The sequence below is a fragment of the Cheilinus undulatus genome, linkage group 23 (assembly GCF_018320785.1).
Source record: "Cheilinus undulatus linkage group 23, ASM1832078v1, whole genome shotgun sequence".
NCBI lineage: Eukaryota > Metazoa > Chordata > Actinopteri > Labriformes > Labridae > Cheilinus > Cheilinus undulatus.
Window position 1 is genome coordinate 11,955,529 of NC_054887.1, and position 24,193 is coordinate 11,979,721.

At 39.4% G+C, this 24,193-nt stretch overlaps 1 protein-coding gene across 1 annotated transcript; it reads right to left on the reverse strand.

Moving 5' to 3' along the window:
* Positions 1 to 2,849: 2,849 nt before the first annotated feature.
* LOC121505631 (amphoterin-induced protein 2-like) lies at positions 2,850 to 17,761 on the reverse strand. The gene is made up of 2 exons (XM_041781095.1): positions 17,504 to 17,761; positions 2,850 to 4,951 (listed from the first exon to the last, which is right to left on the reverse strand). Exon 2 carries the CDS (start codon positions 4,879 to 4,881, stop codon positions 3,370 to 3,372), a length of 1,512 nt encoding a protein of 503 aa, XP_041637029.1. The 5' UTR covers positions 4,882 to 4,951; positions 17,504 to 17,761; the 3' UTR covers positions 2,850 to 3,369.
* Positions 17,762 to 24,193: the final 6,432 nt, after the last annotated feature.

Below are 24,193 nucleotides of genomic sequence, written 5' to 3' on the forward strand. Positions count from 1 at the left end.
CCTTGTGGATTACTCCTACACAAAGATCTAACTAAAAGAGGACAGAGAAATGTGGGTCACGGTGGGCTCAGGGGGAAACTAGCAAACCTCCTGATTTCTGTGACATTAATCTGGGCTGACTGGGGCTTCATTGCCATGCTCAAGCCCCCCTCCTGTCTGAACCGATAAGAATCAATTCCTTTGTGAATCTGCTGGGGGGCGAAGGAAGAACCTGTGCAGGTTGAGCAGGAGAGAACATTTATAACGGGATGAACAGAGATCAATCTGACATATGTCTACTTTGATGAAGTGTCAATAAAATTCAGCTCCAGGCTCCACATGTCCTGAATATCCTTTAACAAGGAACTAAATTCTTCATGGAGTTGGATTTTGGGCAGTTATTCAGTATAAAGGTGCTAACAGGTGAATTCATCATACCATTTAGTTTGAAAATATTGAATTTTTTTTTTGCTTGTCACATTTATGTGTTTCAGATCATGAAACTAATTTTAATATTAGACATAGATAACCCCAGTAAATACAAAAATAAGTTTTAAAATGTTGATGTCCTTTAATTAAGTTAAAAGAGGCGTCCAAACCTGCCTAGCCCTATGTGAAAAAGTCATTCCCCCCTAAAATCATGAATTAAATTATGATTAACCACATTTTTTTAGAAGCTGAGTTCAATTTCACAAGCTACCACCAGGCTTGATTACTGCCAAACATGTTGAATCAAGAAATCCCTAATAGAACCTCTCTGACAAAATGAAACAGGATAAAAAAAGCAACACATATAAAGAAATTCAAGACAGATGAGAACAAAGTTATTGACTACCAGTCTGGAATGGGTTACAAAGCCATTCCTAAGGCTTGGGCCAATCAAGGTGAGAGCTATTATCCACAAATGGAAAAAACTTGAAACAGTGGTGAACCTTCCCAGGAGTGGCCGGCCTAACAAAGACACTATAAGAGCGCATCGAAGACTCATCAACGGGGTCACAAAAGAACCCAGAATATCTTAAGACCTGCAGGCCTCACTAGACTCAGTTAAGGTCAGTTCAACTTTTTGGAAGGTGTACGTCCCATTACATCTGGTGTTAAACTGACACAGCATTTCAACAAAAGACATCAGTCAAACATGGTGGTGGTAGTGCGATTGTCTGGGGCTGCTTTGCTGGGTCAGGGCCTGGACAACTTTCTGTAATTGGTGAAACCATGTATTCTGCTCTCTACCAGAAAATCCTAAAGGACAATGTCCAGCTAGTAGTTCACAACCTCAAGCTCAAGAGCCCTTGAGTTATTCGGCAGGACAATGATCCGAAACACACCAGCAAGTCCTCCTGATAGTTTTGCAGTGACCAAATCAAAATCTAGACTGAGACCCAATTTAGATACTGTGACATGACATCAAACATGGCATTCATGCTGAAAAACCCTCCAATACGGCTAAATTACACAATTCTGCAAAGAATAGTGGGCCAAAATTCCTCCACAGCAATGTAAAAGACACACTAGCACTTGTCGCAAATGTTTACAGTTGTTGCCACCTAGGGTGGCACAACCAGTTATCAGGCTTAGGAAGCATTACTTTTTCATATAGGACTAAGTAGGTTTGGATGTTTTTTGCCTTTAATATATGAAATCATCATTTAAAAGCTGAATTTTGTATTTACTCTGGTTATCTTTGTCTGACATGTATGCAAAAAGAAAAAAAAAACAGGAAGAGGGCAAATAGCTTTTTTTTATTTTTCATTTTTGCAGTACTGTACATTTAGTATGTTCCCTACACTTTGCAAAACTGCTCAAGCTCTCTCAGGTTGCTCATGGGTGAGGTGCCAACAGCTCTTTGCAAGTCCAGCCACATTCTTGGTTGGATTTAGGGCTGGGCTTAGACAAAACCATTCCAGAACAATCACCTTGGATTTTTCCATGTTTTGCACCGTTCAGTTTACTCTTTACTTTTACAAGCCCTCTAAGGCCAGCTGATGAGAAGCATCCCTACAGCATGATGCTGCCATCACTGTGCTTCACAGTGGGGATGGTGTGTTTGTGATGATATGCAGTGTTTGGTGTCCCCCAAACATAGCATCTTGTCTGATGGCCAAAAAGCACCATTTTTGTTTCATCATACCAAAGAGTTTTCCTCCACTTGACCATGGAGTCTCCTACATACCTTTTGGCAAACAAGATTTAATCTGAGTTTTCTTCAAGAGTGGCTTTCTCTGTGGCAACAGTTGTTGTGTAATGACTCTCTTCCATCTCAGCTGCTGAAGCTCGTAACTCCTTTAGAGTTGTAATAGGTATCTTGCCTCTCTCACTAGTCTCTGCCTTGCCCAGTCACACAATTTGTGAGGATGGCCTGATCTAGATTTACACATGCGCCATATTTCTTCTGTGGATTTAACTGAACTCTGGGTGATGTTCAGTGCCTTTGGAAATGTTCTTGTATCTATCCTTTGACTTATACTTTTCAATAACCTGTTCTCTGAGTTGCTTGGAGTGTTCCTTTGTCTTCATGGTGTAATGGTAGACAGAAATACTTATTAACAGGTGGCTGGATCTTCCAGACACAGATGTCTTGATACTTCAGTCACTTGAGACACATTCACTGCTCTTAGGTGATTCCCCATTTCACTAACTGTGAGACTACAAGCACCAATTGGCTAGACCTCTTTTGTTAAACCTCCAAATTATATTGACCATTATTGATTTGTAAAATCAATAAACAGGTTAATCATCCAAGAGGGTGAATACTTTTTTAGGCACTGTAAGTCCACATACATGTCTTCCTTGTATTGTTTCTTTGCTTTTTTAACAAAAGAACTTTAACAGGCACACATTTAATTAAAACAATTTAATGAGGATCTGAAGCAGACAATTTGACCTGCAAAGTTCACATTATTTCACATAAACAACAGACATATTTTGAAAAATAAATGCAACAGAGTATTGAGACAGATGGTTAAAAATAACAAGGGTCATTTTGATGGCAGTATTCACAATCTACATACTGTATAATAACCATCAATGCCCCCAGCAGTCCATCAAATCAGGTGTAGATATTCCTCCCAGCCTAATTCAAAACACCACCCACATGTATATGATCCTTGTGATCTCTGCTGTAACAATTTCCCACATTAACAGGGACATTTCCATATGAAGTGTTAATATAAAAAACAGACACCACTCACAGTTGAGACATAATTGAAATTCAGCCTACTAAAGGATGGCATTTTCTGCATAAAACACCCAAACACCCACCCTGTAGAGAACAAGCTACTTCACAAGAATTACTTCACATTGAATGGATTTTCTCATCATGAACTGAAAAAAGGAGACAGTGAAAAAATACTTGGGTTCTGACTGCTGGAATGTGCAAAAATATCCCCCCTATGCCATTTGAGCCGGGTCTGTGAGGGTCTGTCCCACTGTCCTACTTCCATTCTTGAGAATCCCCTCAGTGGTAACATGACCCAAGTTTAAAGCTGGTAGTTTTGGGCTTCCTATATCAGTCAAGTCCTCCACTTGAGGCTCTAAGAATGCCACCCTCTTTCCGTTCGCTCGCCGTTCAACTGACTCTACCTCTCTGGGGTCTGAACAAAGGATGATGGCTCGTCCGCCGCACCCTCTCGACCCCCCACGAGAATCCCTGCATCGACAGGGAGTGAGGTAGAGGTAGAGCAGCACAAGTACGATGCTGATGACACAGGAAGCCAGGGTGGTGAATGCTGTGTTGAAGTGCTCTGCACCACTGCGAGGTGTCAAGTCAGGGGTATTGCTTGAGTTACCGACCACCAAAATGACTTCTGGATACTCGATGGGTAAATAGTTGCGCCCACGCCCTGCAACACACCCAAAAGTACCAGAATCTTCCATCAATGCGCCTCGTATTTCAAGACTACCATTGGGAAAAACTCTAAAGTGAGCATTTGGGTCATTGGTTGATGAATTCACCACAGTCCTTGGGGTAACCCAGAACATGACCAACCCTTCCTGGATTGGCAAAGCCAACCCTGGACACGGCACTTGTATCCATTTTCCAGGCTCTAATTGGAAAGTCTTTGCCTCATGAGGCAATTCTGATGCTACCTGTGGACTACATTTGGACCCTGGTCCTAAATCATCAATACATGGGAATTCAAGTCTGAAGTCCACCAGGGGGCGGTACTGTTTCCACATCCAGTACTCAATTAAGGCGAGTAACATGCAATCACAGACTAAAGGGTTTTCCTGTAGATAAATTCCACTTTGCCGGCTGATTGACAGAAGGCTCTGGACGGAAACCTTGGAGAGCCTGTTGTTGGAAAGATCGAGAAAAGTCAGGTTACGAGGTCCCCCAGGTTCTGAGTAAAGCCCAAAGGGGAAATCCACCAGCCTGTTCCCAGAGAGATAGAGCCTCTTCAGGCTTTGAAGATCACTAAAGGTCCCTGGGTTAATCTGGGCAATCTGGTTCCCAAACAGAAGTAGTTCTCTTAGTTCCTTCAGCCCAGTGAAGATGGACGAGTTCAGGACTGTTAGCTCGTTAGAAGAAAGGTCTAGCTGGAGGAGGTGCGGCGTTACCACAAAGGCATTTGCCGCAATTTGGCTTATAGAGTTCCTGCTAAGAATCAGGGTAGTGAGTCGGTCAAACGGTTGGGAAATCCAGTCAAGAGGCAGGTTAGTGATGGCATTGTGGCTTAGGTCTAGCCGTGTGGCGTAGCTCGGGAGGTCAAAGTTGGACACAGACAGATTGCGTCCGCTGCAGGATATAATATCACTGGTACAAAGGCAGTACAGTGGGCAAGCGGCCACAGAGGACAGGAAGCCAAGACACAGAGAGAGCAGAAAGGCTGCCGAGGCAGGGCTCCAACGGCCCCCTCCAGCATCAGTCCTGCACGGGAGGTGTGACACAGCGGGATGCATCCTGGTGTTCCCTCAGGATGGGATCTCAGGTTACCGTCTCACTGGGTGGACACATGTCAGGTTTACAAACCTGCAACAGAGGAAGGCCTTTAATTACCAGAGGATACCCAGAGAGAGAGAGGAATAAATGAAGAGGAATTAATCTATCATTTTACAAAGTTATCAATCAGCTTTTCACAAACAGGAGGTAAAAATCACCAAAGAAAGAACAAAGCGAGAATAGGGACAGGAAATAAACAGAGATCCTTAAATACATATGGATATATTTTCAAATGGGTTATAAGCCAAAACAGTATTATTTATGTCCATGTCTTTTGCTGATAACGAATTGAAAATGAGAAATGGATGTTAGGCCTAATGCTCAATAAAAACACTGTTTGTAATAGGAACCACTTAGTAATTTGCTTACTGACAATATATCAATCTTTTTTGTAGTTTAATCTAAATGGTGAATTGTTTTTTTATCGTATTCAATTTAGGAGCTTTTATATTATTACTAAAAATCAAATATTTACAGCCAATACATTCGCACTAATAATTGGCACAATGTACAAATGTACAATTTGTGGAGTTTTAAGAACCTCCTGCTTCAACCAAATTGTCGTTCTTTTTTCATTCTCATTCTCTTAGAGCCCATTATAAGCGCTTAAGTTCATAAGCCTAGCTAGTTACATTTTTGGCACTTGAGAAGAAAAAATTGTATAATCTTTGTCAAGATTGTGTCATGACGCCACCATACAAACCTGTTGTTTGGAGACTTAATTTTTAATTTGAAAGAAGGGCCAAACTATATTGTTTTGAAGCTGAGTTGGTAATGTGCCAATGCGCAATAGTCACATCGCAGGACGTGCAACTTAGTCATGTGACCTGAAGTTTGATATGAACTAAAATCAGAAGTTTTCTCGTTTTTATGACTTATCTACATTAAAGTCTGTCTGATGTTACCATCAACAGTCAGAGAACTGAGCACTATGCATATAGAGTTTGGGTCTCTCTTGCATGTACCTTCAAGTGATGCTTCTGCTGTCACAGATACACCAGCACGATGCTCTATGCCGAGTCACATGCAGCTCTTTGCCCCTCCCAAGTGGCTCTCTGCAGCTGTGCCAAATTTAATATAAAGGAAACTTTTTTTTTTTCTAACATTACATGAATATTTTTTGTAATGCTATTTTAAGATAATTTTTTGTATATTTTATCCAAAAAATGTAGCTTTTTCATTCACTTCTAACTTTGTTTTTACAAATAGGCCTATTTTATCAACTTAAATACGCGTCATATCGTGCCTCTCTGGCGCAGCGCATACTGGTGATTTCCTGTCTTGGGAACAAAGGTCTGGAAGCAGTCTTGACACAAATGATGCCTGGCGCAGGAGTTTTCTGCTCATCACACAAGTTAAGTTTTGAATACCTGAAATCTGGTTTAGTACAGCAAGAGGGAAGGTCAATATGTGAAAACAATGATCAACTTTGATAAGTCTTATACTAAACCACTGCTTCTGTCGGACTAAAGTGGTGTCAGCGGAGAATGTGAACAGTAATAGCATTATTTACAGCATGAAAAATGAAGACAAGTTCACATTTAACAGCATTAGTCAGGTAAAGACAGAGAGAGGAGGCCAAGGGATTAATAGAGGGCTGTTTGAGCCAAATAAACAGGAAAGCTCACGTTTTAAAATGCTGCTGTGAAGTCGTTATCATTCAGAATATTGATATATTTGATGATTATTTAAATATCTTTGCCGTGCAATTGATGCAAGGTTGGGTACAACTGTGCATTTGCGTTGTAAAAGATACGATTGTTGATGTTTGAGCTGAAAATGTCACGTGCGTTAATGTGGCGCTGTCCACGGTGCTGACATGTGTCACTCACAGAGAGGGAGAAAGGCTGTAAACAGCTGATTCTACTCTCTCAATACAACTTCTGTGTTGATGAAGTCTGTGACCCAGTGATCATGGATGCTATTGTTTATTGATCAGGCCTGAACACGTCTTTCCTACAGCATTCCTGTATGTGACGTAGACAGACAGACAGCAGGATAGAGAGAGGAAATGAAGTGGAAAAGGTTTCATCCATAGTTGAACAGTAGGCTACAACAATATCCTGCATTAACTCTGTCTGACAGCAGGTGTAAGGAGTGTGTTTTGGTTAATAAGGTAATGATCATGATTATATCAGTATCATTAAGGATAAAAATAAATAATCGCTTGCTGATAATATGTACACAGTTGTTTCTATTGTAGTTCTAAATCCATAAATGCATCAAAATGAAAATTATGATTAAAATGCCAAGTAATTATAAAATAATAAAATAACCACTGAGTGGAAAGTTATCAGTGAGATCAAACATATCAATGGATATCCACATACCTTTGCTCAATCAGTGATGTTGATAGACAAAGACTAACTGATCAAATGTGTTTTACAGCTCTTCAAAGATTTTCTGGAAGGGGGTACAGGCAAAAATGGCTCTTTCAACCAAAAAGGTTCCTGACCCCTGCTCTAGGCACACAAATTATACAAGGTTGATTTTAAGTGAGAGTGCTCCTGCTGACAGTAGCAGTTCATCCCAGTGCTTGTTAGTATACAGTACTGCATGGGTGCATCAATTCTCTCAGTGAGCTATGCAGTGCATGAGAGTCACAGCAGCTTGGCATGGTGAGATCTCGTCACAATTAACACCTATGGGTCTGGTTGGGTCAGCTTAATGTAACTTTGAATGTTGGCATATCAGTAACACAATTAACAACTTTATTTTGTTACCTTCATGAAGAAATTAAATTCATGTCCCTGTTAGTAGGGGTGGTTAATAGGGGTGCATGATAACTATCGGGCCAATAATGATCAGGCCGATAACGGGAAATTATTACGTCATTCCGATAAGTCCAATATCATGACAACTAGCCCCGATAACATATATATTTCTGTCAGCACGGCAATGCTGGCGTTTTTCTTTCTCACAAGACTACACATTCCAAAACAGCAGGTGGTGCCGCAGTACACAACCCACTGTTAAGCAACAGAGAAGAAGAGGAAGCAGCCCCTGTGCTAAAATGCTAACAACATGGTGGTGTTATTCAGTATTTACAGGGAAGATAACACGACCGTGTGTGTAGAATTTGCTCTGCAAAGGTCGGAAACAGTAGAAAGAAGTCCTCGACAGATCGTATAAGTGACTTAAGAGTCATCATCCTAATGGCGTTAAAATGAAGTGGCAGCAGCCAATAGCCTCTGCCGCGGGCATTAGGACCGAGTCAACGGCTAATACCAGGCAGAGCGCTGATCGTAAGCAGGCATTGAAAACTGCAGAAACTACAGTATGCCAGAGCCAAAAGGTGCAACGTTATAATAACAAAATCAGTCTAACAGTCTCCTGATCATCGATACTTTCATAGACGTATACCTGCCTGCTCTGTTTGACGTGCTTTCAATCAGTCTGATCGACGTAAGGGACAGAGGTTTAGCCACAGACCACGGTGAACTTTACATTCTTAGCCTATCTCTGATATGACTTATGTCAGTGCATATTTTTAATCTTTATGTAAAACATCAGCTTTCTTTAATTCTGGCTTAAGCAGCAAAAAAAAAAAAAAAAAAAAACAGACCCCCAAATATCTCCATTTGTTAAGCATAACAGCCTGTTATCATTTGGTTTTATGGGGGAAAACCTATGTCAGTTGTTTGTGTATGTTGTACTTCTTACACAAATGTTTACCTAAAAAAAAGTTAACTATAATAACAGTTATAAAGTCAGAATAGTTCTTTGTTTTTTGAAAAACACGAGTGATATTAGTTAAAATTAGTTATAAATGTCTTTGTTCACTACATATTAACCCCTTCTTACCCCCAGATGTGCATAAACACATCAAATAAACTTCCTTTGGTAATTCAACAATTGAAAAAAAAATATCGGTTATAATCGGTTATCAGCCATTGGGAGTAGGAAATCGTGCATCACTAGTGGTTGATATGGAAAAAATATTATATCATAATTTTTTTATGGCTAAGTCATGGGCTTGATTTTTTCACAATTTTAAGTAGGTTAATGACCAGAAACCCAAATTTATACCCCATATATACTAAATGCACAAATACTACGTTTACATGTCAGATTTCTTTTGTCTTTTACTTCAGCCAAAACCTGTTGATCAATGTCTGAAATATTTTAGAATTTGCCATTTCATAGTGGGCATCATCAGGTAAGGGCTTCTGGATTCTATTCTAGTAAATCTAAGCACCAAACATTTATTTTCGTGCATTCTGATCTATTTCATGGAACCAGTGCCTGTGTTTCTGGCTGAGAGGAGACCTCAGGGAAGACCCAGAATATGCTCGAGAGATGACATATCCTGTCTGGTCTGGGAACGCTTCGGGATCCCCAAGCAGGAGTTGGAAAGTGTCGCTGGGGATAGGGACCCCCACAACTCGGCTCCAGATAAGATGAATGAATAGATTTCTGTATTTTCTGCACCACTTCAAAGTCATTTTTTGTGTGTTCTCTCATGTTTTTCAGGCAGTGGTTTTCATTTTAAAGGATGCAGACTATAAATAGAATTCCTACAACTGTAGCTCTGAACATGTAACCTGTTCATATGCAATCTTATATGATTTGAGCTTTGTTTATAGACTGCCCAAATAATATAAACAGAACCTGCAATATGATAAATTTCTGAGACACTTGGTTAGGAAGCAAAGTTGTGACTGTATGTTATCTATACATGATGTTTAATTCTATTTAGAAAAGAGTCAGAAAAATGTTGATTCCTGATATCCGATATATCGGCCAATATATGAAATAAGAACATTGATATACACAGGATATATACTGCACACGGACACAAATTCTTATATTTATATTATCTTTGTTTATTTCACAAAGATGCAACTTAGATGACGTTAAAATGCTGTATTAGTCTTTTGTTAGATAATGGTGGACATAGGAATTAACAGTTGCATTTATCATTGTTTATTCTCGACTCCTGCGTCTACTCTAAGCTGCAAGCACAACTGGTTGACTACAAATCCCACAATGCTTTGCATGTCAAACAAATATGGCTTCCCACTGAAGAAAGTCAAAGTACATGATTGAAAATGGTTTAAAAATGGATAAAAAGATGCTTATAATCGGATGTAACACTGTGGATTTAATCTCCAAAGACCCTGAAAAGTCACCGAAGTTCTGGGCTCGCTACAACAGCGTCCTTTAGAGCTACGGAGACATCGATGGTAGCAAATGAACGGCAAAATGGTCAGCAGAGGAAGAGTAAGTGAAAGAGTAAGTTTCTATGATGTGCAGTTCAAAAGTCGTCAATGTTTTTATAAACTGTGTCAAATAAGAGCTACTAATACTTGAAAAGCACAACGGATCTGTGCCATGTGAGCTCTAAGGATAATATATCGGCTACATATAGGCCGATGTTGAATAATCTGATACGTTATAATCGGCCCGATTAATCGGCCTGCCGATCAATCGGTCTTGCTCTAGTATATATCTGTCGCAATATAAAATCTATTTGGAAATATTGACGTATGGAATACAGCAAAAATCCAATATTGTGCATCCCTACATAGTATGTTTCTGATACCACAGCAATAAGACTACCAGTCCTAGACACCCAATATAAGGCAATGTTTAATTTTCAGTCATCAACTATTGCAGGCAAACTCCTGCAAAATTTCTCAAGTCACAAATATGTCAGCGTCATTTGTAAAAAGTGAGTGAAACTAGCAAGAAGTGAAGGAAACCCTTCAGACTCTTGTTGTTAAAATGCATACAAAGGCCATTCAGTTTCTGTACTTTCTGATACCTCATGTAATGGAAAAAAATAGAGATTTCCTTAGTAACCCGTGGTATTTAGAATGTAACAGCCTGAAACGTTGACAGTGTTTCTGTACAACTTGCAGTATGGAGAGGTTTTCCTGCAAGTTTTTATGATTACAAATTGACCAGAATGGGTGGCTGGGTCTTCTTTTTGTCACTGTGTTATCAAACAGGTTCAATATTCAGAATCATATAAAGGTCTATAATTCAGTTACTATGACAACCAGCTGTTATTTCTTTTCAGAGAAAAATACTGAAGTATGCATCGTGTATCGACTTTCAGCTAAAAATATGGAGATATGATTTTTTTGGTCCGTGTCATCCAGCCCTAAGTCAGAGTAGCACTCTATGAGATCATGTAATGCAGATGAAGGCATTACATGCATGTCTCTAAAAATAAATTATAATCCACTTTCAGATTCAACAGTGATGACCGCTGGCATCATCTGCACATGACAACTGTTAGAGAAACTGCTGGAACAATTGTAACTTAATCCAAATATGTTCAGAATCCACATCCCTACTCTGTATTCCTCACAACACAACAACAGCTGAGCTCTTATCGCTTCAACTCAACAAATTACTGCAGTTAATATTCAGCTTTCTACCATCATTTTTATTTCCAGACAGTTTTTATATTCGACTTACAACTCTTCAATAAAAGTAAAAAATCTGTCTGTTTATGGATCTGTTTTTACCTACACATTATTAATAACGTGAAAGTACTGCTGTTTTCAAATTTCTGTGTCATGTGTTCATGAATAAACTGCCATCAACTGATCCAGTGGTGATTGCTAATTAATCCTGCAATACAGCAGATAAGGTATTGATCCTAGTCGAGGGCTAAAATGATATACCAATTAATGGATCGGTCAATTAAAAGAGCCATAGATACTAGGTCTGCAGGCAGCACTGAAGGGCCCCTGTACCACGGTGCGTGACAAAGGTAGATGCTGAGATGTAGAGGTGATCAGCACAGGATAATTGATCATGCAAAATTCAAAGAAGATTGGACTTTTTATTTTAGAGGTGCCACTGGCATCTTGCACTAGGTAGAGCAAAAAAAAAAAATAAAGACAAAAAAGAAGTTTAAGTTTGGGGTCTGATAACGGCTCGGCCCTATGGTGAAAATTCATTGTTCACACAGCTCTGGGTCTTCAGGTTGTCTCATTTGAGTAAAAAAAATCTAGAGTCAATTAAATGAAATCCCTTGGACAAGTTTGTTCAAATGTGCAAAGTGCCCATCAGTGGAAAAGGCCAAAAACAACTAATTTTGACCTTTAGCTGTTTGTAGTGCATTTTTCTTTTTTTCATGTAATCATGCTACATACAGTGCTTAACAAATTCATTAGACCACCTGTTTTGAAAACTAGAAAACATAGATATTTTAGAAATCTTTCGAAAACTTGTTAAAACTAAAAACATTTTACCATTTTGAACAGGAATGAGGAATTTCAAACTGAATTCACCTTTTATACCCAAATTTAAGCCGGCTTACTGGGCTTTTCTGAGAAGTCAGAAATTAATCAAGCATAACATTCAACCACTAAAATGATTTTTTCTGTTCAGGAATGCAAGTAAATAACTATAATTTGACATATTAATCAAGAAATATTAATGTGCTTTACTATTTTTTTCAGTTTAGTTGTAAATCACTAAATTTGAAAATTCATGGATACCTATAATTATATTTCTGCATTTAAAAATATCATTTGGGTTAAAGAGCTTCTACATATTGGTGTATTAACCATTGCAGAAACAAAAAAAATGATTTTGGTAATTACCAATGCTGTTAATTTAGGGCAGCTGTTGCATAAACCTTACGTTGGGTGGTGGTGTAATAAATTTGTTAAGCACTGTATGTGTACCGATTTTCATGCACATAGGTCTTACCCAAGGCCTTATCTCCCTTTTGGCTCCACCCAGAAGCGACTGTGTGACGAACTTACACTGTTCCCCTACCAGATGACTATTTCCACAGGGGGACCATTTTTGAGGAAAAGAAACTGGACTTTTTACATATGTCAATATTTTAGACAACAAAAAAAATATATTCGGATATCACAAAATCTGCCACGATACGATTTCAATTTGATTCAATAAAGGGGCCTACAATCCATATCAGTCGATTTTATGCACAAATTTCACACAGTTACTGAAACGGAAAACAGTTTCTGCAATTAAATTATTTACAGGTCTCTGTATTTGATAAAAAATCTCTTTAACCAAAAGGACAAAGACCTAACCTGACACTCCAGATGGATGTGTTTCACACATCCATCTGGGAAAGCGTCAATAGGAAACGTTTGAGAAAAGGCAGAGGATTTGAAAAAAACTCGGAGTGTGATTGGATGAACGTCTGTCTGTTGTACCTCTACGGGCCAATCAGAGCACAAAACATGTGACGTAGCTGCTATGGAGCTGCGCCTGCGCAGCTACTGAGGAATAATGAACCATGGCGAATGTAGACATGTCAGTACACGACTTTTGTCGTTTTTTAAAAAGAAAATGGATTCGCCAGTGAAAAACAAGGAAATGGGCATATCCATCTGCTTTGCAAGGTTAACAAAGACCTGCGTTTCACTACAATAACATTTTTTAAATGTTGTAAATATCTCACTTCTTAAAACTAAGACCCCTGATTACCTTTAAATTAGGAACATAACTTTGAACATTTGTGTTAAAACGTGTTGATATTTAAGAGCAAATATTTTCAGTACCAAACATTTTTATTTCCTCACATCCTCAGATCACTCTAAAGCTTCGATATGGACTTTTTCTGCAGCCCTTTATAATGATGATCAAAATTTATTGCCTGTTTAGATTTTTTTCTTGATTTTATTTACACACATGTTGACTTCAACAAATATTTCTGCTCTATATCAGCCCTTCATACTTTACACATAGGCCTATTAATGCGGCAGATCATATATTTGTAGTTAATTTGTAAATTATGAGATTTAAATAAGGTTAAATATGTGGCATATGATGTTATAGTGATGAATTCTTATCATTTTTAATTTGTTGCAACCCTGATTTTAATAAATGGAGAGTTTAGACAAGAGCAAAGTTTTATTTCAAAAGACGATGCGATGAGCAGCCTCATAACAAGAGCGAGGTGGTGGGGGGTATACAGAGAACAGCTGTCCTGCTTGAACCACATTAAGTTTGGACGGCTTAAAGTTTTATTTTATCAATTTAACATGAGACGGCGAATTAAAATCAGTGTATCAAAGGAGACACGCAGCAGCGGACTTTTCCCTCTCTGTTTATCTGGAGTCTGCTGCATGAGACAACGCTCACACTACCTCAGCCATAACAAGTGGAGTGTTTTTTATCCATAACGATCTCATACGGCATCAAAAAAAAACTTTGAGCTACTGCCACTAGTTAGCTAGCTTGCAGCTAGCTTGTTGAGGACACTGCCTGGGGCGGAAACTGTCAACAGGCACGCGGGAGGAATTTCAAAATAAAAGCATAGCTCGAAGCATCAATTTCTATCAATGTTTTGACTTTCCCTCAATCTGACTGGATCATTAATCAACCAATCAATATATCGATATATATCGATGAATCGTTACACCTCTAACCATTATGTGTCAATTGTTGGCAAATTTCCAGAGAACTTGTGAAATTACTTAATAATTATGGGAAAAGTAGCCATTTATTGCAAGAAGAGGAGATACATTTGTTAAAATATTCATCAAACATTTAAATTTACCCAATTTCACAGTAAAACAGAGTAAAATCAAAGGTACTGATGCATGTCCAATAAGGACTTCAGGACTTTTGCCACCATTTCTTTCCAGACACCTAGTCACGACCCACTGAAAACTGCTCCATGACCCACTTTTGGGTCCCGACCCTCCAGTTGAGAACCACTGGTCTAAATCATTCAAAAAGGTTGGCAATATGAGGAAAAAAGTGGGTGGAACAGGTGAGGAGTGAGAAGAAACCCTTGCCCATGCAGCTCCCATCCCCTTTTCCAAATGTTGCTGATGTCTTTATGCAATCAAGGTAGTGCATATAATTTTGCCTGCAATATTAGATGCCTGGAACGTTGCCCAATACTGAATGATTAAAAACAATAAACCGCCAAGCAGCAGCAACAAAATCAGCTGATGACATTGATTTCATTGCAGTGTCCTGACAGCATGTTAGTGATGCGGCAAGAAGCAACAAGATTGGGCGTACTATTTTTGCCCTGTCACTCTGTTCCTACTTCCCTGTTCTTTGTTACTCCATTTGAGAGAGAAAAGAGGGAGATGACAAGGCATCAGGAGCATCTGTCTGGAACATTTCCACAATTTCATTTTACTTTCCTCACTCAACATCTTAGCGTACTTTGAACAGTCTAAATGGATGTGTATTGATAGTATCCATATGTGTTTAAAGTGTTATGCGCTGACCTGTGTCATGCAGAATTAATGTGAAATAGGTTCTTATATTGACGATTTTATTCATTTGATTTACATGATGTTTAACAGTATACAAAAATACGCAAAACATGATAACTATAACCTATGGAAGCTTTTGATGAATAAAAACGAAAAACTACGTTTGACTGAAGATATTAAATATTGCCAATATGGTGGAAATATATGGGTGCAGGAACAATCCTATTGCCACACCAGGTCTACCTGTTTTTCTAAATGTTGCTAATGAATATCTGCAATTTAGACTGTGCAGGACATTGCCTGAAATTTTTATCCTCAAACCAAAAAATTGCCCAATTTTAGTTGTTTAGGACTTCTACTTTTGTTGAGGTGGTATTAAACAAGTACTACTATCATTTATTCGTAACTGTTACTTCAAATACTGCTTAATTTCCAAGAAAAAATCAAGTCTTTATAGAGCTGGCCTTCAATCATCACCAGTCAAAACAATCTTTCTTGTTGTCAACGTATTTGTGCAATTTAGGCAGTGCTAAATAGTTTTTTATTGTGGTTGACGGTGGACTAAGGATAATAAAATATTGCATGGTGTAATATGTTAATTGACACTGTCCAAATTGCACAAAACTGTTAACAACATTTCAACAACAGGGTGAAACTGTGAGGGAGCAGGGAGAAAACCTATTCCCACGCCCGGTCTACCCATTTTTCTAAATGTTGCCAATGTGTTAGTGCAATTTAGACAGTGTGCAGGACGTTGCCTGCAATTTTTTAACAATTAAAATCAGGATATTGACCTTTTATCTTGGTCTATGGCTTCTTTTTTGTTGCTGTGGTATCAAATAAGAATTACAATCATTTGATTGAACAGTTACTACAAAAATGTGGTTTTAAATAAAACAAATCAATTGATAATGAGCTGACCCTCACTCATTGCCAGTTCCTACCACATTTCATGTTGCCAATGTATTTGGGCAATTTAGGCAGTGCTTGCTCTCTATTCTGGCTGAAGGTCATTAAATATTGCCCAGTATAATCTATTTATTGTTTAATCATCCTGTACACTGTCTAATTAGTACAAATTGGTTGTCAACATTTACAAAAGTGGGATGGAACTGGCATGGAAAAGGTTCTTCTCTCACATCTTGCCAGTTTACCTGCTTTTCCAAATGTTGCCAATGAATAAGAGCAACATCAAGCAATTTTTAGAGCTCTATCTTGTCCTCTTATACTCTTTTGTCTTATTGTTTCCTGGAACCACCACTCATCAAAAAAAAAACAGATGATTTGTTTTTAAACATATTGTATGCAACAGTATTAAAAAAAAATGACCTGATCATAATCTAGGGAAGATTGCACTTTACATTTTTGCACACTTTAAAACAGTGGTTCTAAACTGGCCTAGCCATAGGACCCACCACTACTTTTCTGACGTGACATTGTGACCCGAAGTTGTTATATGTTCAGTCACTGGCAATTATTAAATACAAAATTTGGACTTAGAGGCAAACATATGACTGAACAAAGACTGGACAGCACTTTGGGAGGACATGATTGTAAATGCTATCTCAATATTTTCTTCCATGATAAAGTAGATTTTGGTTGTTTTCTTTATAAGATCTCGAGATATGATATTATAATCATGGGAAGGCCAGCACTCCTCAAGATATTTCTATCCAAGATAGCGGGATAAATAAGTCAAATCTCAAGAAAACATCCCTAATGTACTAAATATATACAGTCATGTCTGCCTTGAACTTCCATACATCCTTGATATTTTGTCTGATTTTTTTCCAGGTACCAAATTGTGACCCACCAAAAACAGCTCCAAGGCCCACCTTTGGGTCCTGACTCACCAGTTGAGGATGATTGTTTTAGACAGCAGTTTGCAATTTTTGCAAAACTGCACCATATTGGTTGTTTAGGACTTCTATCTCTGTTGCTGCGGTGTAAAACGGGTATTAATATTGTTTGATTATTACTGAATTCATACCAAAGTTCAAAATTTGGGTATTTGACATTTTTTCATTCATAACAGAACAATTTTGAGGTATTTCACGTGTATCACCATTTAACTAAAAAAACATCAAGATGTGATTTTTGGTCCATGTTGCCCCACCCTACCTTGTTGCCTAACCAGTTAATTTTTACTTGGGAAAACGACTACAAAGTGCTGAAATGCATAAAAGTGCTGGTAAATCTGATTGAAATGAGACAACACGGTTCAGGTACGTGAAAAAAATGAAAACTTGTGCAGGACCTTATCTGTTTTATCTCTGTAAGTCTACTCTGCCATTTCCTGTCATATTCCCGCGCATTATCTGCTCCTGTAATGCGATAACTGGCAGCTTTTTATGACTTTTAAGCAGGAACAACAAAACAAAACAGCATATAGCCGCCAGCTCACCTTGACGCCCCCACAGCTGCCTCTTCAAACCAGCAGCTCGTCTGCCTTTAGCTTCATATCCAGACGGAATACAGGACCGAGTCCCGTATTTTCATCCAAATATCCTAAAGGTAACTTAAACCGCTCTTTTCGGAGTTCTTCCTCTTTGTTTTCGACCGTAGAGATCCTCCCGGAGTGAGAGGAGGAAACGGAGGCTGCTGTCGAACTGTTCACCTGCAGGTCGGGTTGCATGTGTCGGTGGGAGGGGTCGTCCTGAGAATAAAAAGGGAACACGACGGCAGCTGATTTACTGGCAGAGGAAAGAGGAGAAAAAAGAGAGAAGGCGAGGTGGGAGAGGGCGCAGCATCAGCAGCACAGCCCCTAATGCCTAAAGCCTAATGTCGCTGAGCTTTTTGTCAGACCATGATTGGATTTATTTTTCCTCCTCTCTGGCGTTTTTTGGTGAAAATAAGTTATAAGCTGCATTATGAAACTGCCTGTCTGAGAGAGGCTCACACAGTTTCGAACCTGCTGTACTCAAAACTTCGTCATTAAAATGCAGAGGAAACAGCAGAGAATGGGCATTTTTCCACAGAGAGCCTGTTGCTTTGAGAAGGAAATGCAACACCATCGTTCGCCTCACATAGAAATTACTGCAAAAGCAAAGAGATTTCTTGTAGGTAAAAAATATATATATACAAATAAATAAATCTGTAGTTCAAAGATACAGATACCCCCCATGATGGCAACATGATAACAGATATTCAGAAATAAACCCTGAAATATGACGTTGGAATAGGGATTCAGACTCTTGGCATTGCTTGAAATTTTGCTCAGGTTCCTCTCCTGTCTGACATCCCTGAAGAGACCTGAAAATGGTTGTCCATTGATGGCCTCCATCCAACCTGACTGATCTTGAGAGGATACGCAAAGAAGAAAGGTAGAAAATTCCCCAGTCCAGTTGTGCAAAGCTTTTTGCATCATATTCAAAGAGACTTGAGGTATTTCAAGTAGGGTTTGAGTACTTACGTTGATGGGATATTTCAGTTTTTTTCTTTTTCATACATTTGCAAAATTATTTTTTAAAAAAATCTGTTGCACTTTGTAGTGATGGGAAGTTCGGCTCTTTTCAGAGATCCAACTCTTTTGGCTCGGCTCCTAAAGAAGAGCCGGCTCTTTTGACTCCCGAACGGCTCTTTATTTAGGATCTTTTGTAGCCCTATATTTTACCTTAATTTCGCAAAAAATAATGGTTAGTGTGTTGAAAACTCTTTTGCATTCAGTGTTTTTATGAGAAGCCTTATAATTGCCTAATTTTGTGTGTTTATTCTGTTACAAAACCATTCTTAGGTTTAGCATTTAAAGTCCACTGGTTAGGGTTAGAATTAATGCCTGGCGGATGTAGACGCTTTTGCACATGTGCAGTACAAATCGTGTTTCTGGGACGGATCGAGTAGCGCCAACCCCCTCTCTGTTTTCACGTAATGGTATAATCCTTTATCCTCACATGTGATTGGCTGCATGGCTGCCATGCTGGCCAATCAAACAAAGTTCTGAGCAAAGCTGGGGCTGAGCACTATGAGAGCTAAGCGGCAAAAGAAAAAAAAAAACTGGGAGCCGGCTCTCACTCTATGCGAGCCGGCTCTTCTGATTCACTACAAAGCATCCGCTCTCAGAGCCGATGCTTTTGCTCATGACCCATCACTAGCACTTCGTAACAATGGGGTACTGAGTGTAAGTTGGACAATCTGTGGTAAAGTCCTCTCCAGGATGCCCTTCCAGTTGACCAAACCTGATAGTGTGCACTCTTGGTTGCCCTGCCACTTGACCAAGCCTGATAAAGAGCCTTCTTGTGTGCCCTTCCGGTGGACCAAACCTGATAAAGTGTCCATGTGGTTGTCCTTCCAGTTGACCAAGCCTGATAAAGTGCCCATTTGGTTGCCCTTCTAGCTGACCAAACCTGATAAGGTGCCCTCTTGGTTGCCTTCCCAGTTGACCGAACCTGAGAAAGTGCCCTCTTGCTTGTCCTTCCAGCTGACCAAACCTGACAACGAGCCCTCTTGTGTGCCCTTCCAGTTTACCAAACCTAATAAAGAGCCCTCTTGGTTGTTCTTCTAATTGACCAAACCTGATAAAGTGCCCTTCTTGGTGGCCCTTCCAGCTGATAAAACCTGATAATGTTCTTTTTTGCTGCCTTTTCACATGACAAAATTTGAGAAAGTTCCCTATGTGGTACCCTTACATTTGACAAAAAATCATAAAGTGCCCTTTTGGTGCCCTTCCATCAGATGAAATGATAAATAGATATGGTGGGAAGTTTGTTTTTTTGTTTTTAAAGGAAGCTGAGGGTCTCTGGTAAGTCAAAGTGCCTAGTCGGTTCCCCTTACAGTTGACCAAACCTGATAAGGTGCCCTTCTTGGTGGCCCTTCCAGCTGATAAAACCTGATAGTGTCCTATTTTGCTGCCTTTTCACATGACAAAATATGAGAAAGTTCCCTTCATGGTACCCTTACATTTGACAAATTCATGAAGTTCCCTTTTGGTGCCCTTCCACCAGATGACATGATAACGTGATCAGGTGGGTAGTTTGTTTTTTGTTTTTAAAGGAAGCTGAGAGTCTCTGGTAAAGGCCAACTTCCTTTTCAGCTTTAGAGCACGCCCCAATTAACATACACATGTACAGATAGATCAGTTATGAACTTTGACCTGTAGTGCATTAATGATGTTTTCTATTGATTAAAATAACATCAGCCTACGCAACAACATTGATTAACATAGAATACAGACAAATCAGTGTTGCAAGCATGGTGCATTGTTTGGTCTTTCAAATGTTAAAAAAATTCGAATTATATGAACCATGATTGATTTCTAAAATCTCAGACTAATCAGTTAGGGCTGTGTATTCATTCATGTAAATTTACTGTCCTTATCTATTTAAACAGTTCATATATTACTCTAGTAAGTTGACAGCTGATAACCCCTGCAGAGATAGAAAAGCCTGCTCACAGTATACTACAGCATTCTGCTGCTAATGGTGGCTTGGCATGGACAATTTGGTTTAATTAGAGTTAACATCGGTGCAATTAAACATCTGTGACCTTGACGATGTCGTTTTCATTTACTCTAACAGAGCCACGGCGTCACTGTTGCTGGGTTGCAGTGTTGTAGAAGGTCTATTCAAGAGGGAAATAAGTAAACAAACACGGCTGCAGCACAAAAACTCTCTCCATCTCTCTTTTTAATTTTACTGTAAAAGAAGAGAAGCATTTCAGGATGTGCTTACTGATGCAGAATATTTCAGACTGCTTTCAGCTGAGCTCTGCAAAGGGTTTACATAATCCCCCTCATTTTCAATATACTTTTAGCTGCATTGTGCTAGGATACAACATTTTTAAGCTTCCTTTTTCACTTAATCATGCCATGTGTTCACCTTCAAAATGACACGAGACTTCTATGTTCTAAAGTGCTTCAGATTTGTGCTGCAGAAGCAGTTTATCTCCCTGTTTGTTTGCCTGGTTTCTCTCAAATCACATGAAAGTATTCTTCCTCCTAATCACTTCGTCAAGGTTGTGAGCTGTGAGCTTGAAGCTCTGCCGGTTGGTTTTTCCTTTCATCCTTTTGCTTTCTTGTTCGATCTTGTAGATCCTCACACAAGCAGCCAGTTCAATACCTTGCAAAAGAAAAAGAGAAGAATCGATGAAAACCTCATTTTTAAAGATGAGTCCGCTCAGTTAGCATAAAGAGAAGTGAGAATGAGCATCATCGTCTCATAATCCTGATGTCTAATCACAATGTATTTGTAATTATGAGGTTTCCACCTAGGACACAGTGACAGGCAAATTGCTGTATGTTTCCATGGCGTCGACCATCAAAGGCGAAGACCTCTGGGAAATCTGCAGTAGTGTCCATCGTGACTCCAGGATCACACAGTCATGTTCTTGATATTCATAGAATGAGTGGACTCAAATTTGTGTAATTCCTTCCTCATTTCAGATAACTCTCTGTTCTGGATAATGAGAAGAAGTGATGAACCACTGAGGGACAATTAGGCCGGGGCCAACTCTAAAAATACACCTCTAAAGAATCTGGTAGCTTGTAGCTTTCACTCCCAGCATCCACTTGTGTTAGCCAGCCTTATCTGCTACTTAAAGGCATGTAATTGCATCTGTTTGGCATCCCAGGTGTGAAATAGTCCCTCATTATATGGATGGAAGGAACATCAGCAGGGTGCTGAGAGCAGGATGAAGAGAACAGCTGAAAGGGATGCATCTTGACAGTTTGGAATTCAACTGAATTTCGCAAGCTATCAATCCGTCCATCTGCTGCTTTAAACAATAATTATGTTAAAAAACTACCTGGACTAGTTAGGTAACAGCTTCAAGAGCTTTTAAAGAAAGAGAAACTGCCAGAAAGTCCCCATTGGACACTTAAAAATTTACTGACTTATTTTGCAAAAGGTACTTCATTTTTGTGTTTTTCCACCTGAACCAAGACTTTCAAGTACATGTGAAATGAAACAGCCAGTGAAAGAACAAAGATGTCGTCAACCTTGAGACAATGTCAAGCTTGATTGCAATACTCTTGTCCAGGTCTTTTCACCCTATAGGTAATACACCTGGAGACCACCAGTGGTTTTCAGGCCCTTGGGACATCCACAGCATAACCATGGGCTTGTGGCAACCTTTCTACCCCCACCTTAGGTTGTGCTTACATACCACATTCTCCCTTTCGGAGCCCTTAAGGTGTGGACTTTGATATTTTTTCTACAGATTATTTCACCCATGCCCTTGGTAATATGCAAGGACATCCAGAGCACGACTGGGGTTGTGTCAACCCTCCTTCCTGTCCAATGGTGCAGGAATTATGAGGCTTACTTGCTGCAAAAAAGCCTTACTTTAGCCTCAATTTTTGGCCTAAGCATGCCCAAGAGTTCTGCACAGAATATATGTATATATGAATGAGAGTGATATACACTAAAAATGACTGTAATTGACACTTATTATGTGTGAACGTCTGTCGTCTGTAGCTTCTTGAACATGAAGAAACTATAGGCAAAGTGCATTGTTCACTCATAATAATTATAATGTTCGCCTTGTTCTCTTGAAACTAGAGTTGGTCCGATTCCGATACCAGTATCAGAAATATATATCCGATACTGCTTAAAATTACACATATTGTTATCAGCGAGTAAATGCACCAAGCCGATACCATTTGGTTTAACTTTATATTTTGCTTCGTTTAGCCATGCTAAATGTTAGCACTATAAACCAGAAATCAATGCTTCTTCACTGCCAGAAAGCACTGCATGCTGCCGTTTTTCGAGCAGCAAAGAAGAACCAAAGGACCCACTGCAGCAGCAAAGAATAGTGGCTGTGGGACATTTTTTCTGTAATGGTTAAAACGCCCTCCAGACTGGCGCTGTCGACCACAACAAGAAATGACACAATTTATTAAAAGTTAAGTAACTTTTGAACCATAAATTGTTGCTTCTTGTTTTTCCTCTCGAAGCTAGCCATTGTGCCCTCCCATTGATGCTATTGATGCCTTTGAATCCTGTTGGCAGTATTTTAGTGAGCCTGGAGGTGACTTTTGGGGACTTGAATGATTAAATCCACACCAGTAAACCCAATATTGAACTTTTTTTTTCCATTTGAATCCAATTATAATTATTTATTACCACTAGCTTGAAAACTAACCATCAAATTGTTTACCCTTTGTGGGGATCTGTCAGCCAATGGCAGGCTGTTCCGTACTCATGCCATGCTGCTTGAATAAGCATAATGGAGAGGGCAATAGATGATGCAGCCCCCTGTATGATTGTTATTTTAATATTTAGCAGTAAAACTCAAAAATCACACATCATGATTCTATTGTTGAGCCATGTTTTGAGTCAAATATAGGTCTAAAATGATTTGCTAGTCTGCACAGTCAAGTCCAGAATCGAATCGGAACTCGGTATCGGCCGATAACCAATACCTTTGTATTGGAATTGGTATCGGGAAGAGAAAAATGGCAGCAGAACATCTCTACTTAAACCATTTCTGTGTAGCTTTGGCTGTATGCTTTGGGTCATTGTCTTGCAGGAAAAATTAATCTTCTCCCAGGCAGTAGTGCCTCTGCAGACTGAGTAAGATTGTGCTCCTGGATTGTCCTTTGTTTCGCCGCATTCATTTTACCCTCTACTGAGAAGCATCCCCACAGCATGATGCTGCCACCACCATGCTTCACAGTGAGGATGGTGTGATTTTGGTGATGGACAGTGTTTCGTGTCTAGCAAGAATTTTGCCTGATGGACAAAAAAGCACAATTTTGGTTTATAGGTGTCTTGGTGGTCTCTCTCGCTAGTCTCCTTCTTGCAGGGTCACTCAGTTTGTGAGGTCGGACTAATCTAGGCAGATTTAAACAGGTGCCATATTCCTTACATTTCTTGATGATGGATGCCTTTGAAATTTTTTTGTATCCATCCCCTGACTTCTGCTTTTCAATGACCTTTTCTCTGAGTTGCTTGTAGTGTTCTTTTGTCTTCATGGTGTAATGGTAGCCAGGAATACTGATTAACCAGCGACTAGACCTTCCAGACACAGATGTCTTTGTACTGCAATCACTTGAGACACATTCACTGCGATCAGGTGATTCCTAATAGTGAGACTACTGGCACCAACTGGTTGGACCTCTGTTGAATTAGGTCAGTCGCTCTAAAGGGAATGAATA